This window comes from Xyrauchen texanus, chromosome 35, assembly GCF_025860055.1.
Source record: "Xyrauchen texanus isolate HMW12.3.18 chromosome 35, RBS_HiC_50CHRs, whole genome shotgun sequence".
Taxonomy (NCBI): Eukaryota; Metazoa; Chordata; class Actinopteri; order Cypriniformes; family Catostomidae; genus Xyrauchen; species Xyrauchen texanus.
Window position 1 is genome coordinate 1101564 of NC_068310.1, and position 26925 is coordinate 1128488.

At 43.7% G+C, this 26925-nt stretch overlaps 1 protein-coding gene and 1 long non-coding RNA gene across 3 annotated transcripts in view; one reads left to right on the forward strand and one right to left on the reverse strand.

Annotated features, from left to right (window-relative positions):
- mtg2 (mitochondrial ribosome-associated GTPase 2) overlaps positions 1 to 26687 on the forward strand; it is an 87221-nt gene extending 60534 nt beyond the window's left edge. For both annotated transcript variants that reach the window (XM_052105540.1, XM_052105541.1), the window contains 2 exons: positions 24728 to 24866; positions 25156 to 26687. In XM_052105540.1, the coding sequence (XP_051961500.1) occupies positions 24728 to 24866; positions 25156 to 25550 (534 nt within the window). In that variant the 3' untranslated portion in view covers positions 25551 to 26687. The remainder of the gene's footprint in view (positions 1 to 24727; positions 24867 to 25155) is intronic.
- Positions 1 to 26925, reverse strand: part of LOC127628719 (uncharacterized) — a 244004-nt gene that overhangs the window by 143933 nt on the left and 73146 nt on the right. The gene's annotated exons all lie outside the window — the stretch shown is intronic.

Below are 26925 nucleotides of genomic sequence, written 5' to 3' on the forward strand. Positions count from 1 at the left end.
CCTTTGTTGTTGCCGCACCCGAATAGCAATGGTAACGTAATTAATGGACATGAGATATTGATATTTTTTTTTATTTTATTTTATTTATTTATTTATTTTTTTTATTTATTTTATTAACAGACAGACATACAAACCAAAATAGTACATTAACGAACAATATAGTAATTCCATAATTCCAGAAGTGAAAATAACAGTGTGTGTGTGTGTGTGTGTGTGTGCGCGTGCATAAGCAAAATAACCATTTATTATTTATTACCATCATCATTACCATCACCACCGCCACTCCTCACTACCAACATGCTGCCAACATTGTATCAGTCAATTTTTATTTCTATTCTTATTTCCATCTTTCCTCCTATGTAACAATTACCATTGTCAGCACTCTTCAAAAATAAAAGATACTTTAATAAGATAATATAAGATAACCCTCCCCCCACATCAATTCAATCCATATTTTCTCCTAAAAATTATTTATTTATTTATTTTTTTTAATTTTTTTTTTTGTATGTTATGTGTAGTGTTTAATGTGCATTAAAACAAGGGGTACAGTGTGAGAGTGTCTCAACTTGGGACAGAGATGCTGTCCCATGGAAACCACTTCTCTCCTGTCTTGCCTGCCTAAGTGTTTGAGGTTTTTCAGTGTATATATACATACATACATTTTATTTTATTTTTAATTTTTTCTCCTTTTTCCTTTCTTTTTTTCCTTTTTTTCCCCTTTCCCCCTTTCCCTTTTTCTCTTTTCCTCTCTATTCTACGTTGTGATGCATTAAAAACACATGAAAAGATTAGGGGGGAATTTTGGAAACAATCAATTGATTTAACTACAGCAGTAGTGAAAACACCAGGTTAGTAATTCCAAAACAGTACTAACAATGGTAATAATAATAATAGTATTAATAATAACAATAATGATACTGATGACAATGATGGCAATGGTGATAGCAATGATGAGAGCAACGACAATAACAACAGCAAAAAAAAAAAAAAAAAAAATATATATATATATATATATATATATATATATATATATATATATATATATAGTAATCATAACAGTAACAATAATGATAATAATGGCAATGATGACAAAAATAACAAAAATATAGTAATATCCGTGGGTTGATTAAAAAGGTGGGAGGAGTCGAAGTTGAAAGGAGAGAGAGGATTCATAGTTGTAAGAGATCAGAAAGTGTTGGATGGCAGAGGTCGGTTTCAGATGCGTAATTATAAGGGGGAGATGTGTATTCCATTGTAATGAAGTCTGTAATAAGATTTTTCCAATGGTTAATGTGTATTTTGTTACGAGTTTTCCAGTTCATGAGGATAGTTTTCTTTGCGATGGTTAGAGCTATGAGGAGCATTTTAGAGTTTATAGTTTTATCAGTGATTATTGTGAGGTCCCCCAACAAGCAAAGAGAGGGCGATAGTGGGATGTGGTAGCCGACCATAGTGGATAGTGACTGTGTGACCTCTTCCCAAAAAGTGCTTGATTGGAGTGCAGTGCCAGGTTGCATGGATGTATGTATCTATAGAATTGTGATTGCAATGTGTGCAAACTTCTGATGTGAAACCCATTTTGGCTAATCTATTGCCCGTGTAATGTGTTCTATGAAGTGTTTTGTATTGTATTAATTGAAGATTTGCATTTTTGGACATGAGAAAGATGTTTTTACAGATTTGGGTCCAGAAGTTGGTATCAGGAGCTATTGAAAGATCGTTTTCCCATTTTATTGTTGGTAAGTCTATGGTCTGAAGTAGAAGAGAAGTTTCTTTGGAGAGGAAATGTTAACCAAGTCTGATATTGCCGGTGGAAGTTCTAAATTTGTGGCTCTGATGTTTATTTTTGCCAGAACAGAAGATTTGAGTTGTAAGTATTTTAAAAATTCATTGCTCCCGATGCCAAACTCCTGGTGATATTTAAGGTGAAGTCATAGGAAGAGGAGGAAGTAAGAGGGAGATAGAGAGCAAGGCGGTACCTGAGTAGAGAAAGATGAAGCTTCATCAGTTGGGTCCACACTGTGTTTGGTGCTGGAGCAATCGCGGGAGTGTTCCGAGGAAATGTGCTCCGAACTTCAGATTCCAGCGCAGTGTGTGTGTGTGGACTCAAGAGCTGAAGTGTGTTTCAGCCTGGGCATCTTCCTTTCCCCTGGACATCTTACCTATGATTCCCAGTTTAAAGCTGTTTCTCCAAGTTGCCAAGAGCAGCGGTTCGACTGTACGACTTGCTTCACATGCACACATACCAAACACCCACTACCAAACAGCCACTTTCGCCCATGCATTTATTCACGCACCTCTCCCGTTGTTGTGACCGTATAGTCATTTTCCTTTTTATATATTCATTTCTATTATATAGTGAATAATATTTGTTCAAAATTGTTCATAAAATATATATATATAAAACTCTCAAATTCCACTTTTCACGAAACTACTATTTTTGTGAATGGGATAAATTGTATGTGGGATTTCCAGATCTCAGCACTGGATAGACATAGGAAGCGGCAACATGTGCTCCTGTATAGAATATGCAATACATCATGTTTTTGCAACTTACAACTCCTAAATATGCATAATTTGCTTCACAAAATTACTGTCCACAAACCATGTATTTGGTGCCATTTAAAGACATTGTACGTGGGACCTTCCAGTATGAAGAAGAGATATTGATGGGGGGTTATTTATTAGTATTTACCTGTAAAACCTCTTGTACATCACACAACATACTGAACAATTTTTTTTGTTTAATCAAAGAACACAATTAATAAGAAGAAAATTATCAACGTGACTAAGAACTAGAATAAATTGATTATTTAACAATATTTTTAAGAGGTAAAAACATATGAACATGATTTAGAATAAAAACAACAATAACTTGAATAACAATATTTAATACAGTAACAGAACAACAATACGAACAATTAAAATTGTAATATAAAAAAACAACATATTTAAATAATTATAAAGTATTTAAAAAGCCAAGTTTCTCCAAAGTGTCTCCATTTATTGTGGATGCTGTGCCCATATCCAATTCTGGGATGGATCCTAAAAAAAACAAAATACGAAAGATTAGTTTTGTTTTCCATCTCAGGAATACAAGTTAAGCACCATAAATAATAAAGTAAACACCAACACCTACCCAGCTTCTTGATGAACTCATTAATGAAGGCATCTTCTACACCTTCCTCTCCTCTGACAGCCTCTTCAAGGGGCAGGGGCTCCTTGAAGACTCTGAAAAACAACATCAGTCTTGTCATACTGAAGGTGACCACTCATCACTAACCAAGCAGCTGGAACAGATCCTATTTAATTACCTTTAATTGCTGCAGGAAGTTATTTTAAATAACATTGTCACAACAGATAGACTTGGATTTGGAGTACCATTGTAATAGACTTGAAGTTGGAGTAGGGGTATGCAATTGATGTTGGAGTGGGGCAGTACAGTACGCTATATTATGTACATTTATTCAATACTACGTGACTATACTAGTTTCGTGGATAATTAATTTTAGTGACTAAGTATCATTTACATTCAATTGTATTGATAAAATCCCTTGTCAGTATTCAGAATACATCATGCAACATGTTCATGTAACTTACAACTCCAAAATATGCATAATTTGCTTAAAACATTGCTGTCCAGGAACCATGCATTTGGCGCTATTTAAAATGATTCAGTGAAAAAAAAACTTAAATAATATGCCAGCAAATACAGTTGCCACAGTACCACTCCTTCGTGGGGCCTCCTGATACAGCATATTAAAAACTCATGTCCCGAGGGAGGTCACGTGACCCGGAGCAGGATGGACGCTTGAGACTTCGCTCCTTGCTAAACCACGGATTATATTCCCCTTTTTTCCAAAACAAACGTCATTTTATCAGTTATCTTTAATCTCAAGTATGCCTAAACCTTCCCGTGACAAAGATTTTCCTATATTTTCAACACCCGACCCGTCTATCGGGAAGAAGAAGTCGAAGACTCAACCTACCGCGTGCTCGACAACTGAGGATCAACATGGCGAAACTAGCCTCATGGCTGTCGGCACGGCAACTACGGATCGGATTTTGACGGAATCGTAGCCTCACGTAGCCTCACGCGTCAATAACATGGATGAATCTGTTGGATCCCGTTTGGACACGATAGACAGTACTTTGGGCGACATAAAAACATCCATCGCATCGGTCAAGCTCTCTCTCCAATTTGTCTAACCGGGCAACAGATCTGGAAGGGCGAATGGATGAAGCCGAGGCTCAGATCTCTACTGCGGAGGATAGTTGCGACAACCATGGTGCTCAAATAACAGCTATGCAAAAGATAGTTGATACACTACAGCTGAAGGTTGACGACCTAGAGAACCGTAGACGGCGGAAAAATTAAAAAATTGTCAATCTCCCGGAAAAAGCTGAGGGTTCCAATTCGCTCGCGGTCTTTCTCCAAACGACTATCCCAACTTTGGTTGGCTTACCTGCGGACTTTCCTTCTCTGGAGATTGAACGTGCCCACCGTGCTCTGGTCCCTAGCCCGGACGCGAGCAAGCCGCCAAGAAGTATCCTCGTGCGATTTCTCTGATACTCTCAGAAAGAAGCGGTTCTCAGGGCAGCTTTGAAGAAGCGTGACATCCTCTACAGTGGATCCAGAATAAGGTTTTACTCCGACCTTTCAGCGGAGGTTCTGCGCAAACGACGTGAGTTTGATTCTGTGGGGAAGCTGATGGCCCGTCGTAATATGTATCGTGGCTTCGCTTATCCAGCGCGGCTCCGTTGTCTTTACAACGGGCAAATTCGTCTTTTTGATACCCCTGAATTGGCCGCCGCCTTCCTGGAAACTCTTACTTGAGATATTTCACTCTTGTTTTCTTTTTCTTTCTTGTTTGTTTTCTGTTGTTGAGAGGATTACAGGAGTATTGTTTTGATCTAGCGAGTCCTTGTTATCTTCTTCTTTTGACTATATTTATCAGAGCTAGCCTTATTGAAGAGGTACATATGGCAAGGTTTGATTTGATTTTAAACATAGTTCCCTGTTTGTAATATAGCTCTCATTTTACTCCTATGTGACTTTTTTTTTTCTCCGTTGGGTTTTTATGTTTTTATTCATCTCGTGGTTTGGCCGCTGTCCTTGACGTCCGAACTGTTATAGTGGTCTTTGAATTGAGTTTGTATTTGTATTTGATTATTATTACTGACTTCATTTTGGAGGATGTTACTCTGTCGTTTGGGGACAGAGTTGGGGTGGGTGTGCGCTGCAAGCTGTTTTTCGATGTTTTATCTGTCTGTTGTAAGTCAACTCTCTGCCGTCTTATTATGCCAAACATTCTCGTTTTATCTACGCGATTAATTCGCAACCTTTATGACTGGTTCACTTAAACTTGTAACTTGGAATGTTCAAGGGATTGGGCATGTCATTAAGACGAAAAAAAAATTAACATACTTGAAAAAACAAAAACCCGACATAGTACTGCTTCAGGAAACAAAACTATCTGACATTGAGCATTCGAAGCTGGGCAGAGACTGGGTGGGTCAAGTCTACTTTTCCTCTTACTCGCAGAACAAAAGAGAGGTAGCCATTCTTTTTAATAAAAATATACCTTTTATTTTAGAACATAAGCAAACAGATCCTGAAGGGAGATTTATTATGATCACGGGTTCCATCCTCGATCAACATATAACTATTCTCAACGTCTATGCTCCAAATGTAGATTCCCCCAACTTTATATCTCAGATGATCTTACTGTTCACTTACCATTGCAAAGGCTTAGGTTTCCTAGCAGGAGACTTTAATTGTATAATGAATGCTTCTCTAGATAAATCTTCATCTGCAAATGTTTCAAACCCTAAATCATCTAAGGTGCTCAACAATTTATGTTCAGATTCTGGCTTAATAGACGTATGGCGTCAATTAAATCCTAAAGTGAAAGATTATACATTCTATTCTCACCCTCACAATTCGTATTCCAGGCTTGATTATTTCTTTCTTCCTAAACAATTTTTGCATGCAGTTCAGTCTTGTCATATTGACTCTATCGCCCTATCAGATCATGCAGCAGTACGCTTGCAGATTGACCCTGCATTTAGCATTCCTAGAACCTCAAATTGGAGGTTTAATACATCTCTTTTAAACAATGATCCTTTCTCATCTTTTGTCTCAGTTTTGGCTGGACAACAGGAATTCTCCTGTGTCTTCTGCCATGATTTGGGATGCGGCCAAGGCCACTTTACGCAGTCACCTTATTTCTTATACCTCCCATCTAAAAAGAGTCAAAGACAGTAATAGAAAAAGTCTTGAAAATGAGGTAACCAGACTGGAACTAATACATAAGCAATTTCCTACTGTTTCGAACTTAAAAGTTTTGACGAATGCAAGAATTAAGCTTAATATGGATCATACCTCTCATATTCAGAAGCTTCTGCTCTTCACTAAACAAAAATACTACGAATTTGGCAATAAATCTAGTAGGTTACTAGCATACCAACTAAAAAATCAAAACAATAACCGGTCAATTAATATGATACGAAATATAAATGGTGTCCCTTCGAGAGACCCTTTAACCATAAACAGCACTTTCAAGGAATTCTATAAATCCCTATATAGTTCTGAATCAAAAGCGACAGATTCTGACATTGTTGCCTTTTTAAGTAAAGTCACATTACCGTTATGCTCCGAGGAAGACCGTCTTAACTTAAACGCCCCGTTTTCAGTAGAGGAGGTATGGACAGCAATTCAATCTATGCCGAACGGGAAATGTCCCGGTCCAGATGGCTTCCCATTGGAATTTTAAAAGAAATTCTGGCCCAATATACATCCGATTCTCATACCTGTGTTCAATGATATCTGGAAAGGTGAAGTCCCCCCTTCGTGGAGACATGCTTCAATTAGCCTACTTCTAAAAAAAGATAAAAATCCTCTAGATTGCTCATCTTATAGGCCCATTAGCCTTCTTAATGTGGACTATAAAATATTAGCAAAAGTTCTGGCCCACAGACTGGAATCTATTCTTCCCAAGGTGATAAATCCTGACCAAGCAGGATTTGTGAAATCCAGACATGGTTCAGATAATGTACGCCACGCTCTTAATGCTATACATTATTTTCACACCCAAAAAAAGACATCAATGATATTATCCTTGGATGCCGAAAAGGCTTTTGATCGCGTGGAGTGGCCTTTCATGTTTTTGGTTTTGGAAAAATTCGGACTAAGCTCTAATTTTACTAATGTTTTTAAGCTTCTTTGTTCAGACTCTATTGCCTCTGTCAACACAAACGGCTTGATGTCCGAAGGTTTTCCAGTGCGAAGAGGTTGCAGACAGGGATGCCCTTTATCACCCTTATTGTTTACATTATTCATTGAACCCTTGGCAGAATCTATCAGGACCAATCCCGATATATCTGGAATTGTAATCAGAGGGAAAAAACATGTCATCTCTCTGTATGCAGATGACGTTCTTTTATATTTAGAGAATTTACAGACTTCTGCTTCTGCAGTTCTGGATTCCTTAGCTTCGTTCAGTTCAGTGTCGGGCTATAGAGTCAATATCAAAAAGTCTATTTCTATGTCTTTTAATTACTCCGATAAAGCCCCTATACAATTTCCTTTTGAGGTTTCTAAAAAAGGCTTTAAATATTTGGGCATTTTCCTCACCCCTGACTTGAATAATTTATTTGAAACAAATTATTCTCCTTTAATTCAAAAAGTTAAAAAAGATTTAGAAAGGTGGATACCTTTACCAATTTCCCTTCTTGGGAGAGTTAACGTTATTAAGATGAACGTACTTCCTCGTTTAAACTATCTCTTTCAGAATCTCCCATGTTACTTAGCTTCCTCGTTCTTTAAATCCTTGAATTCTGTCATATCTCGATATATTTGGAGCAATAAGCAACAGAGAGTTGGTTTTTCTAAATTTTGTAAACCAAGGGACCTCGGGGGTCTCTCCTTACCCAATTTCCAGCTTTATTACTGGGCTGCTCAGATCAAAATGATAACAAGCTGGGTTATGAATAGGCAGGACACTCTATGGATTGACTTTGAAGCTTCATTTTGTCATCCAAGAAGTTTAGACTCCCTGTGCTTTATTAACAGGACAACTCAGATAAACACTCTCACTGATAATGTGATGGTCTATAACACATTACTGGTTTGGAAGGACGTGAAAAAACATCTGAATATCCCTCCAAATATATCCATTCACTCCCCTTTGGCTTTGAACCCGGACCTTCCCATTCAGATAAGGAGCATTGGGTTGCTGGACTGGAGTTTTAGAGGTTTGTCTGACTTCTCAGGGATGTTTACCTCTGAAACCTTGAGATCATTTGCACAAATTTAGAACAGAGTTTGGTATACCCTCCCAAGACTTTTTTAAATATCTTCAAATCCGGCACTTTATAGAGTCTCTTATAAAGCGAAACAAATTTCGATTCAAATTATCAGAATTGGAAGAAACCATATTGTCAGTTAATTCATTCAAAGGGCTTATTTCCAAATTCTATACCTTACTAGCTTACTCTGATTCCTCAGTTTACGATTCTTTGAAACCACTGTAGGAACGGGACCTAGGAGTTATGTTTAACCCCGAAGATTGGACCAGGATTTGTGATGGAATTTTTCCAAAATGCACCTCGATTTCCATACATGAACAAAATTTTAAATTCTTTCACAGAATTTATTTTACACCTGTCCCTCTGCATAAAATGTTCCCAGATTGTTCCGACCTCTGTTTTAAATGCAGGACTTGTAAGGGCACATTTTTTCATGTATTTTGGTCATGTGTTCATATCCAACTGTGGCAGCGGGGGCGTGGTCAAGCGCCCGTCCGGGAGAGGAAAGCGGTAAGGGCGCTTACACCTGAGCTAAATTATATATATAAACACCTGTCTCTAATTCCAGTGAGCACGAGGAGAGCGGCATAAAAGCAGACACAGAGCCTCCAGTCAGGGAGAGAGATGACAAGCAAACTCAGTGTTTGACATTGTATTGTGTGTGATAGTAATACTGTGAGAAACAAAGGGAATTAAAAAGCTTACCTTGTGGCGAAGACCTGTTTCCTGTCCTCCTTCCTGTGAGAAGTGTTACACTGGTGCCGAAACCCGGGACGTTAAAGGAAGCATGGAAAGTGGTCGCCCCATAGAGTCCTCCCAGCTGGCAGAAGTCCTCCAGTCCCTCGCGACACTGCATCAAGGCCACCAGCAATTCCTGCTTGAGCTCCGGCTGGACCAAGATCGCCGGTTTTTCGAAATCATGCGGGCTCAGGCAGAGGACCGGCTCGCCATCCGGAGCCTCCTCAGCCAGGAGGAGGCGTCGGCCACAACCGCGGCCCCGGACACCCGCGCTACGCTGCCCCCCCATGCTACAGAAGATGGGGCCAGCAGATGATCCTGAGGCCTTCCTCGATTTGTTTGAGCGCTCAGCAGAAATCTGGGGCTGGCCCCGCGAACAGTGGGCAGCCCGCCTGATTCCCCTCCTCTCCGGGGAAGCTCAACTTGTGGCACAGCAGCTGCCGGCGACGAACCGCCTGGCCTACACCGATCTGAAGAGGTCTATTCTGCAGCGGGTCGGTCGGAGCCCGGAAGAGAATCGCCAGCTCTTCCGGGGCATGAAACTAGGAATGTCCGATCGCCCGTTCGCGTTCGCGCAACGGCTCCGGGACGCCTGTCGGAGGTGGCTGCTCACGGGGGACTGTGACGTCGAGGGGGTAATCGACCAGGTGGTACTGGAACAGTTCGTTCAACGGCTGCCTCGGGGGACGGCGGGGTGGGTCCAGTGCCATCGCCCGGCGTCGCTGGAGCAAGCTGTTCGGCTGGCGGAGGACCACTTGGCGGCGATCCCGAGGGCAGACGAGCCCTCTTCTTCTTCTCTCTCTCTTTCCCCTTCCCTTGTGTCTGCCCCTGCCCTCGCCCCCTCCCCTATGTTCTCTCCTTCTGTTCTCTCCCCAGGGCCCGTTCCTGCCCCGCGCAGGCGTGGAAGGTTCCAGAGACCAGCTTCCCGGCCTTGGGAGAATATACCCTCCCATTCCCCGTCATTCAGCCGCTCTCCTCCTCAGGTGGGGGTGCCCGCCAGCACAAGTGCGGCCGCAACGCCTGGGCCGGCCTGTTGGAGGAGCGAGGACCCGGACCACTTCCGGGATCAGTGTCCGCTAATGGAGGTGGGGACGGTGGTGCGGGTCTCCGACGTCCCGCAGGCTGCCCCCAATCAGGCTGGAGCATACCGGATTCCGGTAAGGATCGGGGGGGTATTTACCAAGCTTTGCTGGATACCGGCTGCAATCAGACCACCATCCACCAACACTTGGTTCAACCCGGGGCTTTGGGTTTAGCTAAACTGGTGAGGGTGAGGTGTGTGCATGGGGATGTTCACAAGTATCCCATGGTGACTTTGGCGATTAAATTCAGGGGAAGAAACCATATTGTGGAGGCAGCGGTTAGTTCCCGCCTCACTCATCCGCTAATCTTGGGTACTGATTGGCCGAGTTTTAAAGATATTTTAGAGGGTATTTGCGCGGATGGGTCCTGCATAAAGAGGTGTGCGATGCTTTGGCAGGGGAGGCGGAGCTGTCCTCGGCTGCTCTGAATGACGAGGGAAGGGGTGAGGTGGCCACCCCTCCTCTCAGGGAATTCCCTGAGGGGGACTTCCCTCTAGAGCAGTCGCGGGACGAAACCCTTAAACATGCTCTTGATCAAGTGAGAGTAATTGATGGTCAACAGCTCCGGCCGGGCATCGCCATTTCATACCCATATTTTGCCTTGATTAAAGATCGGCTATATAGAGTGACGCAGGATGCTCAAACAAACGAGGAAGTGACACAATTATTGATTCCACGGAGCCGCCGGGAAATGGTTTTCCAGGCGGCTCACTATAATCCTATGGCCGGTCACCTAGGGGAACGAAAAACACTTCTCCGTCTAATAGCCCGTTTCTGTTGGCCGGGCATTGGCGGTGACGTCTGCAGGTGGTGTGCGGCGTGCTGGGAATGTCAGCTAGTAAACCCACCGGCCACCCCAAAAGCGCCATTGCGCCCTCTACCATTGATCGAAGTCCCTTCGAAAGAATTGGGATGGACCTCGTCGGGCCATTAGAACGGTCAGCACGCGGACATCGCTTCGTGTTAGTCCTAGTGGATTACGCGACACGATATCCGGAAGCAGTGCCTCTGAGCAACATCGCCGCACGTAGTGTTGCAGGGGCACTCTTCAAGATAATCTCCCGGGTGGGATTCCGAAAGAAATCCTCACCGATCAAGGCACGACTTTTATGTCACGAACACTCTGCGAACTTTACGAGCTCTTGGGCATTAAATTGATTCAGCACTAGCGTTTACCATCCGCAGACTGATGGCCTAGTGGAACGATTTAATAAAACGCTCAAGAACATGATTCGTAAATTCGTACACGATGACGCTAGAAATTGGGATAAGTGGCTAGACCCCCTGTTGTTTGCAGTACGAGAGGTCCCACAAGCCTTCACAGGGTTCTCCCCGTGTTTGAGCTGCTGTATGGGTGACACCCACGCGGGGTCCTTGACGTCATCCGCGAAGCTTTGGAGGAGGGACCTTCTAATAGTAAAAATGAAATTCAGTTCGTTCTCGATCTTGGAGCAAAACTCCATACACTGGGGCGACTAACACAAGAGAATTTGCTCCAGGCTCAAGAACGCTAATGCCGGCTGTATGACAGGGGTGCTCGCTACGGGAATTTGCACCGGGAGATAAGGTACTCGTATTACTCCCAACATCGAGCTCTAAATTACTCGCCAAGTGGCAACCCCTTTGAGGTCACACGACGAGTGGGGGATCTCGATTATGAAGTTAAACGTACCGATAGAGGGGGCGCGCTGCAAATATACCATCTCAACCTCCTGAAATTGTGGAGAGAAGAGGCGGCCTGGCCTTTGTGACATTGCCACGGTAGTTCCGGAGAGGGCGGAGCTCGGACCGGAGGTAAACAAAGCTCGCAATCTCAACACCCCGGTTACTTGTGGAGACCACCTCTCACCGCGTCAACTCACAGAGGTTTCCGATTTACAAATGGAATTTGCAGATGTGTTTTCCCCTCTACCGGGCCGTACAAACGTCATACAGCACCACATCGAGACCGAACCGGGCGTGGTGGTACGTAGCCGCCCCTATCGCTTACCCGAACATAAAAAGAAAATAGTTTGGGAGGAATTAGATGCGATGCTTGTTATGGCCGTAATAGAGGAATCCCACAGTGATTGGTCCAGCCCGGTTGTTCTTGTTCCGAAGAGCGACGGCTCTGTTCGATTCTGTGTGGATTACAGAAAAGTCAACGCGGTGTCTAAATTTGACGCGTACCCAATGCCCCGTGTTGATGAACTGCTCGATCGGTTAGGTACTGCTCGATTTTATTCGACCTTGGATTTAACAAAGGGTTATTGGCAGATCCCCTTGACACCAATGTCCCGTGAGAAAACAGCCTTCACGACGCCGTTTGGATTACACCAATTTGTGACACTTCCTTTCGGTTTGTTTGGGGCTCCGGCCACGTTTCAGCGACTCATGGATCAGATCCTCAGACCTCACACCGCGTACGCCGCTGCCTATTTAGATGATATTATCATTTATAGCAATGATTGGGAGTGGCACATGCAACATCTGAGGGCCGTCCTGAGATCGCTGCGGCGGGCAGGGCTCACAGCAAACCCTAAGAAGTGCGCGATTGGGCGTGTGGAGTTACGGTATCTGGGGTTCCACTTGGGTCATGGCCAGGTGCGTCCCCAAATTGATAAGACCGCGGCGATTGCGACTTGCCCTAGACCTAAGACCAAAAAGGGGGTGAGGCAGTTCCTGGGGCTGGCTGGCTATTATAGAAGGTTTGTGCCTAATTATTCGGACGTCACCAGCCCGCTGACTGACCTCACTAAAAGGGGGCTCCAGATCCGGTTCAATGGTCGGAGCAGTGTCAACAGGCGTTTATGCAGATTAAAGCCGCACTTTGTGGGGGGCCGCTTCTTCATGCACCTGACTTCTCTCTCCCTTTTATTTTGCAGACGGACGCTTCAGACAGAGGGCTGGGGGCCGTACTCTCGCAGGTGGTGGAGGGGGAGGAGTGCCCAGTGCTGTACATTAGCCGGAAGCTCTCTTTGAGGGAGACCAAGTACAGCACCGTGGAGAAGGAATGTTTGGCCATCAAGTGGGCGGTCCTCACCCTCCGGTATTACCTGCTGGGGCGGGCCTTCACCCTCTGCTCGGATCACGCCCCACTCCAGTGGCTCCAGTGGGCTTTAAATTCAAGGTGGTCCACAGACCGGGGATGCAGATGGCTGTCGCCGACTTTCTCTCCAGAAATGGGGGGGGGGTTGGTAGACAGGCCGGATGGTGCCCCGGCCTGAGTCGGGCGGTGGGGGTATGTGGCAGCGGGGGCGTGGTCAAGCACCCGTCTGGGAGAGGAAAGCGGTAAGGGCGCTTACACCTGAGCTAAATTATGCCTAACACCTGTCTCTAATTCCAGTGAGCACGAGGAGAGCGGCATAAAAGCAGACACAGAGCCTCCAGTCAGGGAGAGAGACGACAAGCAAACTCAGTGTTTGACATTGTATTGTGTGTGATAGTAATACTGTGAGAAACAAAGGGAATTAAAAAGCTTACCTTGTGGCGAAGACCTGTTTCCTGTCCTCCTTCCTGTGAGAAGTGTTACACCAACCATTTTGGAAAGGGGTTCACTCTGCAATTCAGGAGATAATAGGAAAACGTTTTATTTTATCCCCCTCACGTTTTCTGCTGAATGACATTCCTAAAGACCTGCATGACTCAGGCTTCAATCCTCTGTTTACAACCCTTATATTCCTGGCTAAGGAGTGTATACTATTAAAATGGTCTACACCTCAGGTCCCTACTATTTCTATGTGGATTTCTCAACTGTCAGCCTTTCTTCCTTTGGAGAAACTAACCTATGACCTCAACCACAAACAGGACAAATTTACGAGTCTTTGGGATCCTCTCCAATCCTTTCTATAAAAAATGTTAAATTTTTATTTTGAGAAGGTTTTGGCTTCTCTTGTTTCGACTTGTGTTTTTTGTAAACAGACACATTTGTACAATGTACATTTTATCTAACTTGCAGCGCCTGGGGTTTGTTTGTTGGCTTGTTTGCCTGTATGTATGTCTTTGTTTTTGATGTTATTATTATTTGAAAATCTTTAATTAAAAATTTTTAAAAAAAAACTCATGTCCCTCAGTGTTAGGCAAGTACTGACGCAAAGTATGATTGTATTGCCCCGAATAGCCAAAACTCCCCCTTCTATGACAAAATAGTATTGTATCTGTATTTCAATCTGGTCTGGTCAATTCTCTGAGGCATCAGGCGACATCCAGTGCTTCAGCTCTGCCTTGGCATTTTTAATATTCCCTTCCAACTTCATGAGTTCTCATTCTTTCGATTTTTTGATGAATGAGGCGTACTGTATGATCTGACCCCTATAAACTGCCCTAAATGCCTCCCAAGCCAGTGGATACTAAGGACCAGTTGGTCTACATATAAACATTGATTTCAGCCTTTAACATTTGTTGAACATCAGGATTTAGCAAAAAAAAAAAAATTAAAGCACCAACTATATGATTTATTTTTCTCCATATGAGGCAAGACCTCTCAACTTACCAGGGCATGATCTGAGACTAATATGTTTCCAGTTGAGCAACCAGCAACAGATGAAATGGACTAAGATAGAAAAAAAATCTATTCTATAATAAATCTTTTAGACTGATGAAAAGAATGTATAGTCCCTACCAGATGGGTTCAAAAGTCTCTAAATATCTGCAAGACCAAGATTTTTTGACATCCTGTGAAAAACGATTTGCTCTGTTTGCACTGTTGCTCTAGTGGGCTTACACATTTTTGCTTCACTATGACCAAGGACTGAGTCCATCAAAAGATTAAATTCTCCTCCCAATATTATATCATGAGGGGTACCATCGGCTTGCAACATCCCTTCAAGATCTATAAAAAAGGCCTGATCATCTGCATTAGATGTGTATATATGAGCCAAAATCAACCTTTGTCTGCTTTTTTTCTGCTAAAAAAAATCATGACTCTTCCTAATTTATCTCCCCTGCTCTTACTTGAGCCAGCACTAAAGAAAACATGCCCATCCCATATCTCCCAAAATTTTTCAGCTCCTGCTGGGAAAGATTATTTTCTTGAAGAAACACTCATATTTCTTTCATAAAATCCTCCTTTTTATGGGTTGCTCCAACCCATTCACATTACACGTCGAGAGAGACAAATCCACTCATATTAACATTTGACATTTTTACATATTCAAAAAAAGAGATTCTGTGTCAAAAACAAAATTATAAAGACCACATTCCAATATTAGTGCATAATCAAACCCCAAACTTTCTCAGAACCAAACAAAAAGAAAAAAGAAAAGCATGCACATTAACACCGCGCACGATGGCGCCAACATGCATCCATCCCTCTAAATTCAAACACCTATGAGAGTCCTAGAAATAAAGAATTAAAAAGACTGTTCAGTTTCCTTGGTTAAATGAATGTTCAGTGAGCTGGCTGTTTCAGCAGATGACCTAATCCTTCCAATGTCCTGCAAAAAATACTCCACAAAACAAACTCCAGCCAATAGGAGGAACACGCACAAAGAACGTGCAAACTCATCCACAACACTGTCCCGAAGGAGTGTTGCTACACAAAACAAACTCCAGCCACTAGACGGAACCAGCACAAAAAGAAACAAAAAAGGCGTCCAGCATCCTCAAGCAGTCAAGTGAATGTTCAGTGTGTCAGATCTGGTCAGCTGCAGAGCGAGCACCACACAGTGACTTACTCGTGCCATTGACTTTATAAAGGACAATGCTTGTTGGAGACAAGTAAATACTTTGCGGCCATCCTTAGCATCTATTCCCAATTTGGCCAGGATCATCGGTGCAAAAGTGACCTTCCATTGATGTAAGAGTTTCTTGCATTCCTTTAATCGATCACGTTTCTCTCTTGTCGGATTTGTAAAGTATGGAAACAACAAAATGCTGTGGTTTTTCTAAAAAAGCCTTCCTTTACTCCTCGCCTCATTTAACCCTCTGGGGTCTGAGGGTATTTTGGGCCCTGGAGAAGTTTTGACATGTCTTGACATTTGTGCTTTTTTCAGTTGCTTAAAAACATATTAATGGCTAAAGTCTGATAACACTGTATTCAGCACAAACTGGGCTACAACCCAGTTTGAGCAACATGTATGTACAGGTTTGTATTTTTGAGAAAATGACATTTATGCATGGTTTTTGAAAAAACAAAAATTTTAAGTCACTGAAATAAGGTCATATATAACACATACTAAACATTTGTCCACAAGACTTTTGAGAACTGGATCTTGTAGCCTAGAGTTTTTGCTACAAAATGATGTGAAAACCATCCTGATCACTCATTCATACAAAACAATAAAGTAATTTAACTTTTGTAAGACAAAAGGAAATATGCGAGGAGGCGTGAATGATCATGAATATTCATTGTAATTCACACATGAGAGACAAAGACCCCTCCCCTGAGCCTATCAATGAGGGATAGAGAATGAATTTGAGGAGACTTAATGATCCATATACATTTTTAAGTTAAAAGAAGTAATCTGACTATATATTTTCTTTACATAAAGACTTCACTTAATTTTATACCTACACTACCATTAAAAGAAGTCTCTTCTGCTCACCAAGACTGGATTTATTTGATCCAAAATACAGAAACGACATTGATATTCTGAACTCTTTTTACAATTTAAAAGAACAGTTTTCTATTTAAATATATTGTAAAATGCAATTTGTGATCCAAGCTGAATTTTCAGCATCATTACTGGAGTCTTCAGTGTCACATGATCCTTCAGAAATCATTGTAATATGCTGATTTTCTAATATGGGCATATTTAAAGTGCATTTTACTAATTTAACCCCAACACATATTTGCAAGCACAAGCTTTGTTGATGATAATGAGGCATTATAAACACTAGATAAAATATAATCTAAACATTCATATTATTTTTATATCATATTACATATAATATTTTTATTATACAGCATACAATTGAAATACCTGCTTTAGCCGAAACAGCATTTAAATGTAACTAAAACTTGCTTATTAGGACATATTTCAAATGTCAATACTCTGAATCCTGGCTGGCAAGTGTGGAAACAGTCCCACTAATAAAATATGTACATGCTTATCTAAAATAGCATGTCAGCTAATGCAAACTAAATGACTTACTCGTCCGAAATTGTATCCTCGGCTGGATCAAGTCTCTATTCAAAATACAAATGTTCATCGGAGTCCCGCTCTTCTTCGGAGGAAAATGTTAACTCTTCCATACTATCCTGGAGCTTTCTCGCCTGTGTATCGTTGCAAATGAGCAGAAAAATGAATGAAATGTGTTTACGACCTCACTGTACCATTTGCATTGATCGTCTCAGCACATTAGCGTATGAATGGCACGCTCTGCTGGTGGGTGGCATCAACATTACAGATAATTAGATAGCCTAGTAAAAACTGTGCATCGCTGTGGCAGGGCGGAGGGCGGGGCCGGGTCGTGATTCTACACACCCAGTCCCTTATCAGGCTAATTATGCCTCTGAGAGGGATAAAGGCTGACTGCGGAGGATTGTGCGGGAGAGAGAGATAGTTTACGGACATGTCTGTCATGTGTGTGTTTGTCTGTTAAGTTTATCATTAAAACTATTATTTATATTTTCAAGCCGGTTCTCGCCGCCTCCTTTCCATTGACTGCTTTACAATCGCTTTGTTTCAAACAGATTGCATTGCAGGAGAATATTTGTTTTAAATTTGAATTGTTTTATTTAAAAGTAGAAATCTTAAGCTTTCTTTAGACATACATTTCATGTTTGTGTGATAAGTATTCGCAGAGTTTCAGTTCATTTTTGTGACGTGTTTCAGAAATATGCTTGTGAAAGCAGAGACAGCTGAAAGCTCACCCTTTTTATTTTCTTTATTTTACAAAAGCACAAGATTTTGTTGTTATTGTGAGTGTACACAAATAAAAGTAGACCCTTTATAGTCTCTAATGATGTCTTACACTTATCTATATACCCAAAAATGACAGAGTATTTTAAATAGTTTCTGCTGTAATGACGAAAATATCCAGCAGGATGCTCCGGCGCATCCGTCTATCCCAGAGGATTAACACAAGATCTTTATCGGATGATCTCAGAAAATTGGCCAGAATGGATCGGACCCTGTCTCCCTCCATGGATCTCCAAGCCGGAACTCTGTGAGCTTGCTCGATTTCCAGCTTATGACCCGTTATATCGAGCAGACTTGGGAAGATCTCGTCTAGGAATTTCACAATATCTCAGCCTTCTTTTTCCTCAGGAATTCCCACAATTCAGACATTGTTTTGCCGGTTACGATTCTCCAAGTCTTCCAACTTTTCCCAAACATGCTCTTAAGTCCGCCTTGGTCGCTAGCAGGTTAGCAGCTAATTCCCTCTCTGATGACTCCAGATAATCAATACGTTTCTCAACATCTGCCACTCTTGTAACCAACTCAGTGAATTTCGTGAAAAATCTATAGGAAAACATTCATGTGAAAAATACTTCCTGAACCCAGATGTTGAATAAGTAAGCAGGGCACTGTTGCACTCTATACTACTTGCTGCCAGTCCTGTAGAAATAACCAAAAGCTTTTTTCCATTCATCATCATTCATAAATTAAGCAAAATCATGTTGTAAAAACACCTACTGTCATTATTTCACAACATCTTAGAAGTTTCTACGATCCATGCTAAGTGACTGGATGCTGTCAACAAAACACACTGTGCCCTGTTTATAAGCTGTTTTTTCACCAGTAATGACACTAAAAAAAAAAATTTTTAATACAGGTAACTCTGAGGGTATGTATCAGATTAAAAATTATTTGTTTGGCTAAAAAATTTAGCGAAGTAAAAGTTGCAAAAAAATTTAATGCTCAAGAAAGTACACATTTTGAAAAAAAGATACTAAGTATAGTAATATGTACTTTGTTACTTTACACTACTTTATATTTTTATATTTGAAACAATGTGTTTAGAAATGTGTGATAAATTTTTGCTTTTTAGTTTAGGTTATAGAAAACAAAATGGCTCACTTAAACACATGATTAAGATGTAAAAATATTACATTTTGTCAACTCTGCCAGAATTTTCAGAATAGTATGAAAACAGAAAAAAATAATTATAGTCTGTGTTTTATGAATTATCTCCGTTACTGAACACCATTAATAGATAATCATAGACTGTAAACTCTTGTTGGATGGATCAAATTAATATAGCATGCTTTTTAGCGTGTTTGACGGAGCTGACACAAATGACAATAAGATCACTCAAATCGATCGAAAAGCCTTCACGTAAACAAAAAATTATCTGATTGAGCTGGATCCAAATATAAAGTTGTGGTGTAGACCTAAAATAATCAGTTTAAAAGAAAAAAATTAGCCATTTATACGTTTGATTCCGACTACTTTCTCAATCATATTCTTAAATACCATGTGCTCGTGTGCAGAGCAGTGGTGCATATGTAAGTATATATACGTGTAACGATTACCCTGTCTTGTTTCTCTGTTGTCCTTTTGTTTACCATTTGTTGTCACTTTTGCATTTCTTAGTTTTCACTTTAGTCCCTTATGTAACTCCATAGTCCTTGTTAGCGTTCGTGTTCACTGTTCATTGTTTACACCTGCCCCTGTTAATTTGCCTTTGGTTTCTGTTAATCACCTTGTTATCTTGTTTGAGTTCTGTTCTTTCATTGGCCCCTTTTCCCATGTTTGTGCATTTATACCCCGTGTCTTTGTTCAAATCTTTATCGATCGTTGTTTGATGTTTGCCTGATGTTTGCGTATCTCCCTTGTTCCCTGTTTGTCTCTACCGTGGTTACCTTATCTAGTTTATGTTTCTGTTCCCCATCGTGGGTTGTTCTTTTGTTCATTTAGTGTTTTGTTACCAAATAAACTCAAACTGCGTTTGGATCCGCATCTCTTCGTCAGCCTCATTATTCAGACGTAACAGAACGATCGATCACTATGGATCCAGCAGTTATACGGGCCAACTGCCGGTTGCTCAACCTCAAACAAGAGGGCCGCCCTGTTGAAGACCACATCAGCGACTTCCTCGCGCTGGCGAAGTTCACAGACTTCCCGGACTCAGCCCTGGTGGTCTTCTTCAGGGACACTTTACACGGTTCGCTCAGGGAGCGTTTGCCGCCGGCAACGCTTGGCTGGACTCTCCACGACTTCCTGGAGGCGACCTTACTGGCCTGCGGCTCACCCTACACCGTGGTCTTCGCCGAGGAGGATTCCACCTCTCCTCCCACTGTGGTGACTCCCCAATCGTCCTTGGCGCTTCCTGTCGCACCAGCCCCACCTGTCAGCGAGCCCGTCCCCACGCCAGTCGCCTTCCATGAGCCAGCGCGGCCCACTGCGTCTGCCCGGAGGAGGGAGAGAAGACGGGCTTCCGCCTCCCGGTCCGCGCCAGCCCCGGTCTGCGAGCCAGAGCCCACACATGTCACGGTGAGCGAGCTAAAGCCCATGCATGTCACTGTGAGCGAGCCTGAGCCCTCGACCGTCCCCGAGCCAGTGCCGTTAGCCTCAAACGTCAATGAGCCAGTGCCGTTAGCCTCAAACGTCAATGAGCCAGCGCCTGTAGCCTCGACCGTCAATGAGCCAGCGCCTGTAGCCTCGACCGTCCCTGAGCCAGCGCCTGTAGCCTGGACCGTCCCTGAGCCAGCGCCTGTAGACTCGACCGTCCCTGAGCCAGCGCCTGTAGCCTCGACCGTCCCTGAGCCAGCGCCTGTAGCCTCGACCGTCCCTGAGCCAGCGCCAGTAGCCATGACCGTCCCTGAGCCAGCGCCAGTAGCCATGACCGTCCCTGAGCCAGTGCCAGTAGCCATGACCGTCCTTGAGCCAGTGCCAGTAGCCATGACCGTCCTTGAGCCAGTGCCAGAAGCCATGACCGTCCAAGAGCCAGTGCCAGTAGCCATGACCGTCCAAGAGCCAACGCCAGTGGTCGTGCCCATCCTAGAGCCAGCACCTCTCGAGCCTTCTAGGGCTCCTCCTCCCGAGCTTTCCAGAGCTCAGCCATCCGAGTTTCCCAAGCTTTCCAGAGCTCAGCCATCCGAGTTTCCCGAGCATTCCAGAGCTCAGCCATCCGAGTTTCCTGAGCTTTCCAGAGCTCAGCCATCCGAGTTTCCCGAGCTTTCCAGAGCTCCGCCTTCCGAGTTTCCCGAGCTTTCCAGAGCTCCGCCTCCCGAGCTTTCCAGAGCTCCGCCTCCCGAGCTTTCCAGAGCTCCTCCTCTCAAGCCTCTCGAGCCTTCCAGGGCTCCGCCTCTCAAGCCTCTCGAGCCTACCAGGGGTCCGCCCCCCAAGCCTCTCGAGCCTCCTTGGGCTCCGCCCCTCAAGTCTCTCGAGTCTTCCAGGGCTCCGTCTCTCAAGCCTCCTGAGCTTTCCAGAGCTCCGCCCTCCGAGCTTCCCAGAGCCCCACCTCTCAAGCCTCTCGAGCCTTCCAGGGCTCCGCCTCTCAACCCTCTCGAGCCTACCAGGGCTCCGCCCCTCAAGTCTCTCGAGTCTTCCAGGACTCCGTCTCTCAAGCCTCCCAAGCTTTCCAGAACTCCGCCTCTCGAGCCTGCCAGGGCTCCGCCCCTCAAGCCTCTCGAGCCTGCCAGGGCTCCGCCCCTCAAGCCTCTCGAGCCTCCCAGGGCTCCGCCCCTCGAACCTCTCGAGCCTCCTGCAGCTCCGCCTACGGGGCCTCCTACGGCTCCGCCTCCAGAGCCTCCGATTGCTCCGCCTCTCGATCCACTCAAGCCTTTGACGGCTCCGCCCCAGAGCCTCTTGAGCCTCCTACGGCTCCGCCTCTCGAGCCACTCAAGCCTTTGACGGCTCCGCCCCCAGAGCCTCTTGATCCTCCTACGGCTCTGCCTCTCGAGCCACTCAAGCCTTCGACGGCTCCGCCCTCAGAGCCTCCCGAGCCTCCTATGGCTCCGCCTCCCGAGACTCCTCCGGCTTCCCCTCTCGAGCCACTCAAGCCTTCGATGGCACCGCCTCCCGAGCCTCCTACGGCTCCGCCGCTCGAGCCACTCAAGCCTTCGACGGCTCCGCCCTCAGAGCCTCCTATGGCTCTGCCTCCCGAGCCTCCTCCGGCACCGCCTCTCAAGCCACTCAAGCCTTTGGCGGCTCCACCCTCAGAGCCTCCTACGTCTCTACCCCCAGAGACTCCAGAGTCTTCCTGGTCTCCGCTCCTAGAGCCTCCCACGGAGCCGCCTACCTCGGCTCCGCCTCCTGAGCCTCTCTCAGCTCCGCCTCCGAAGCCTCCATTGGCTCCGTCTTCAGAGCCTTCATCGCCCTTGCCTCCTTCGGCCCCGCCTCCTGAACCTCCTTCAATTCCTCCTCCGGAGCCTCCCGAGCCTCTCCCGGCTCCGCCTCCGAAGCCTCCATTGGCTCCGTCTTCAGAGCCTTCTTCGCCCTCGCCACCTTCGGCTCCGCCTCCCTTGGCTCCGCCCAACTCTGTTCCGCCTCCTGACCTGCCCAAGGCCTTACCACCCGAGTCTGCCATGGCCCTGCCTAAGCCTCCTTTGGCGCCGCCTCCTAAGTCTTCTATGGCTCCGCCTCCGAAGTCCTCCTTGGCTCCGCCTCACACGGCTCTGCCAGCCTCAGTCCCGTGGCCTCTTCCCAGGCCCCCCGACCCAGTCCCTGTCCGGTGGCCTCCACCCAGGCCTCCTGACCCTGTTCCCGTCCTGAGGCCTTCCCCCAGGCCTCCTGACCCAGTCCCTGTCCATTGGCCTCCTCCCTGGTCCCCCAAACCTGTCCTTGCCCTGTGGCCAGCTCCCAGACCACTGAAACCTGTCCCCGCCCGGTCGATACCACCCCGGCCTCCCAAACCTGTCCCTTTGTGCCCCCATGGACTGCCTGGTTGTCCCTTGTGCCCCCGTGGACTGTCTCATCTCCCTTTGTGCCCCCCGTGGACTGTCGCATCTCCCTTTAGCCCTCGTGGACTGTCTCATTTCCCCTCGTGGCCCCCCGGACTTCTTGCCTGCCCTCTGTGCCCCTCGGACTGCCTCCTTGTTCTTGTGCCCCCCTGGTCTGCCTGTCTGCCCCGGATTTCCTGCCTGCCCAGTGTTCCCCCCTGGTCTGCCTGTCTACCTATGTGCCCACTTGTACTGTCTGTTTGCCCCTGGTGCCCTCATGTTGTTCTTATGGACTTTTGTCTTTTGTTGTGTGTTTGTTAGGATCGTCTGGAATCCGATCTTTAAAGGGGGGGCTATGTAACGATTACCCTGTCTTGTTTCTCTGTTGCCCTTTTGTTTACCATTTGTTGTCACTTTTGCATTTCTTAGTTTTCACTTTAGTCCCTTATGTAACTCCATAGTCCTTGTTAGCGTTCGTGTTCACTGTTCATTGTTTACACCTGCCCCTGTTAATTTGCCTTTGGTTTCTGTTAATCACCTTGTTATCTTGTTTGAGTTCTGTTCTTTCATTGGCCCCTTTTCCCATGTTTGTGTATTTATACCCCGTGTCTTTGTTCAAATCTTTATCGATCGTTGTTTGATGTTTGCGTCTCTCCCTTGTTCCCTGTTTGTCTCTACCGTGGTTACCTTATCTAGTTTATGTTTCTGTTCCCCATCGTGGGTTGTTCTTTTGTTCATTTAGTGTTTTGTTACCAAATAAACTCAAACTGCGTTTGGATCCGCATCTCTTCGTCAGCCTCATTATTCAGACGTAACAATACGATAATCTTCATAGGAACATAATTTATACAAAGCAATGACAAAACACATTATTAAGGGTATGGAGACTCACACTGAATATTCTGCTGGGCACATATGTTCTACATTACATAAAGCCAAAATAATGTTGTTTCATTCTTAATAGAAACTTGAAGCAGCGTGTGCGGCAATAAGGCGTTCTGTGTTCCATTGCGTGCACATGACATCACTCACTTCCTGATGTTGAGACAAAATCATTTCTTGTGAAAAAATTTTCTATGTGAAAAATTAGGAACTTATTTTTTTTTTTTTTAATGATTAAATGCTCCTTTCCACCATCATTATTTTTTTTAGTGATTTTTGCGTAGCGTCTCGTCCGCAGCTGTTGCTTAAAGTCCCTATTATTTTGTTTCTATTCCACATGTGTAAACTCCTTTAAGGACCACTCTCACCCATCTGTCTTTAGAGATGCATGCGGTTAGATTGGAGGAGGAATGATGAGGCAAATATTTGGTTAAGTCAGACAATGCATATGTAAACTAATATTTGTATCAGATTGCAAAATTTAGTTAATCTGCAGTCATATTGAATTTATTGGGATTGACGAAAATTAAAAGAATACACAGTGTGCACACAAGGATAAACACTGTTCAAAGTCAGCTGGAATCAAATAAGAAATCACATCTTTTAAATTTTCTGCCTGGCATTATCGTAATCACGGATGTGAACTCTGTGTTATTTGCATATAGCGTGGGTAGATCGGATTTATATCCATTTGGCGGAGACACGTGATGTGGCCAAGTGAAATTGGAAAGTGCTTATTCAATAGAATAGCAATTCGATCAGTAAAAACACATGAAATGACCAAGTTTAAATAGGTCCTTAATTAGGGTGACATTAAACAATAAGGCTGACAATATGAAACAATTTAAATGCTTCTTAAACGTAATTAAAAGTATAATAAAGCATATTAATTATATGTTATTTCCTGACTGGTTCAAAATGACGTGTGTGAGTGTGTGCATGCATACGTGTGTTTTCTGAGCAGGTTGGGTTTCCAAATGCAGGGAAGTCATCTCTGTTACGTGCCATCTCTAATGCCCGGCCAGTGGTGGCAGCATACCCCTTTACCACACTGAACCCTCATGTGGGCATTGTCAAGTACAAGGACCATGAGCAGGTGGCAGGTGTGTGTTGAATGTTTTTTTTTTTAAATATGATGTGTGTAATTTTTTTATGTTAAAATACTTCTCCCATGCAGAGAAATGTATTAATAAGCCATGCGTAGGTGGATTTCCACAAAAATTGTCAACACTATTAAAACATTGCTCTGCTTGTTTGACCATCCTGATCAGCACAACATCATCATTGGCTTTACCAATTGTTTTAGTTTGAGGCGGGGCTTTTAAGACACTTTTATGAAACTGACTAGTCATTAAAGCCATTAAGCTCTTTCTCTTTCTGTTTTTTCTGCAGTGGCTGACATTCCAGGGCTTATTCCAGGTGCTCATCTGAACCGCGGGCTCGGCATCTCTTTCCTGCGGCATATTGAGCGATGTCGCATCCTGCTGTACGTGTTGGACATGTCTTTAAGAAATCCGTGCGAGCAGCTGCAGCAATTGAGCTTTGAGCTGGAACAGTACAAACCTCACCTGTCCCACAGACCTCATGCCATCGTGGCCAACAAAATGGACCTGCCCAACACCTCGGAGAACCTGAAAGCTCTGAGGAGCCATGTCCATCAGCGGGTCATTCCCATTTCTGCACTGACTGGGGACAACACAGAAGAACTGATCATACACCTGCGACAGCTGTACGATAGCTACCCTCAGAGCAGCAGTAACTCTAGGCTGTTATCGCGGAAGACATAGCCTTTTGACGAGAACTTTATGAGGATCTCAATTTATTTTTATGTACTGCATAATTGGAGTGGCTATGCACAAATAGTTTAAAGGATTAGTTCACCCAAAAAGTAAAATTCTATGTGTATGTCTTTCTTTCTTTCATCAGAACACAAATTAAGATTTCTAGAAGAATTTCTTCAGGTCTGTAGGTCCATAAAATGCAAGTAAATGGGTGACGAATATTTGAAGCTCCAAAAGGCACATATAGCTATCATAAAATTAATCTGTTCGATTCCAGTGGATTAATTAATTTATTCTGAAACGAAACGCTAGGTGTGTTTGAAATGGATCAATATTTAAAAATTAATGAGGGTCACGGTTAAGTGCATTGGCAAGTTCAAGCAAGAACTGATACATGAAATCCGAAAAAAGAAAAACCCCAGAAGTGCAGTGTTGTTTACAAAAGAGGATCATAGAGATTCATACATAGGTGCCTCATTCGGCTGGTTTGAATACGTCATCTTGGAACGGTGAACAAGGAGAGCTGTTTGAATCTGTTTGAATGCAAGTGAGTGGAGTAGATGCCTCAGACTGAACTCCTTGCTTAGACCGCTGCTTAAACACCTTTTGTATCGAAAAAGTACTGTAGCCCATGGAAACAGCTGCTAATAAAGATATACATATGAATATCTATGAAGAGGAGGCTTATGCCATGTGAGAGGCAGTTTGAACTCCACCCTCATCAACGTACAAACCTCAAGCTGGCCGGAAGCGAACATTTTTAGTAAAAAAAAGTTTTAAATATTGATCTATTTCTTACACCTAGCATTTCAGAAGACATTTATTGGACCACTGGAATCATATAAATTATTTTTATATTGGCTATATTTACTTTTTGGAGCTTAAAAAATTTGGCACCCATTTGGCACCACTTGCATTTTATGGACCTACAGAGCTGAAATATTCTTCTAAAAATCTTAATTTGTGTTGTGCTGAAGAAAGTAAGTCACACATGCCTTGGATGAAATTAGGGCGAGTATTTTCATTTTTGGGTATACCATTTTCCATTTTTGTATTTTTATTTGTAACTAGTAAAACCTAATAAACATACAAAAACTTTGCTTTTGAACAATGTATTTTGGAAAAAGTACAAATAAAAACTGTACAAATAAAAATTATATGATTTGACTTTTATGTTACATTATCCCATGTCTTCCAAACATGTTGAGTGGTCCAAACATCAAAAGCAGCCTGAAACTGAACTTTTGGTTGGATTTTAGCAGTGAATGCACTTAGCTGCTACAGTAGGATGTTCCCTTGCTTCCTATTTAGTGGATGCAGTAAGCTGCCAGAGCCAAAGCTTTGGATTTAGAACAATTGACTCTGTATCCTGAGAACTTTT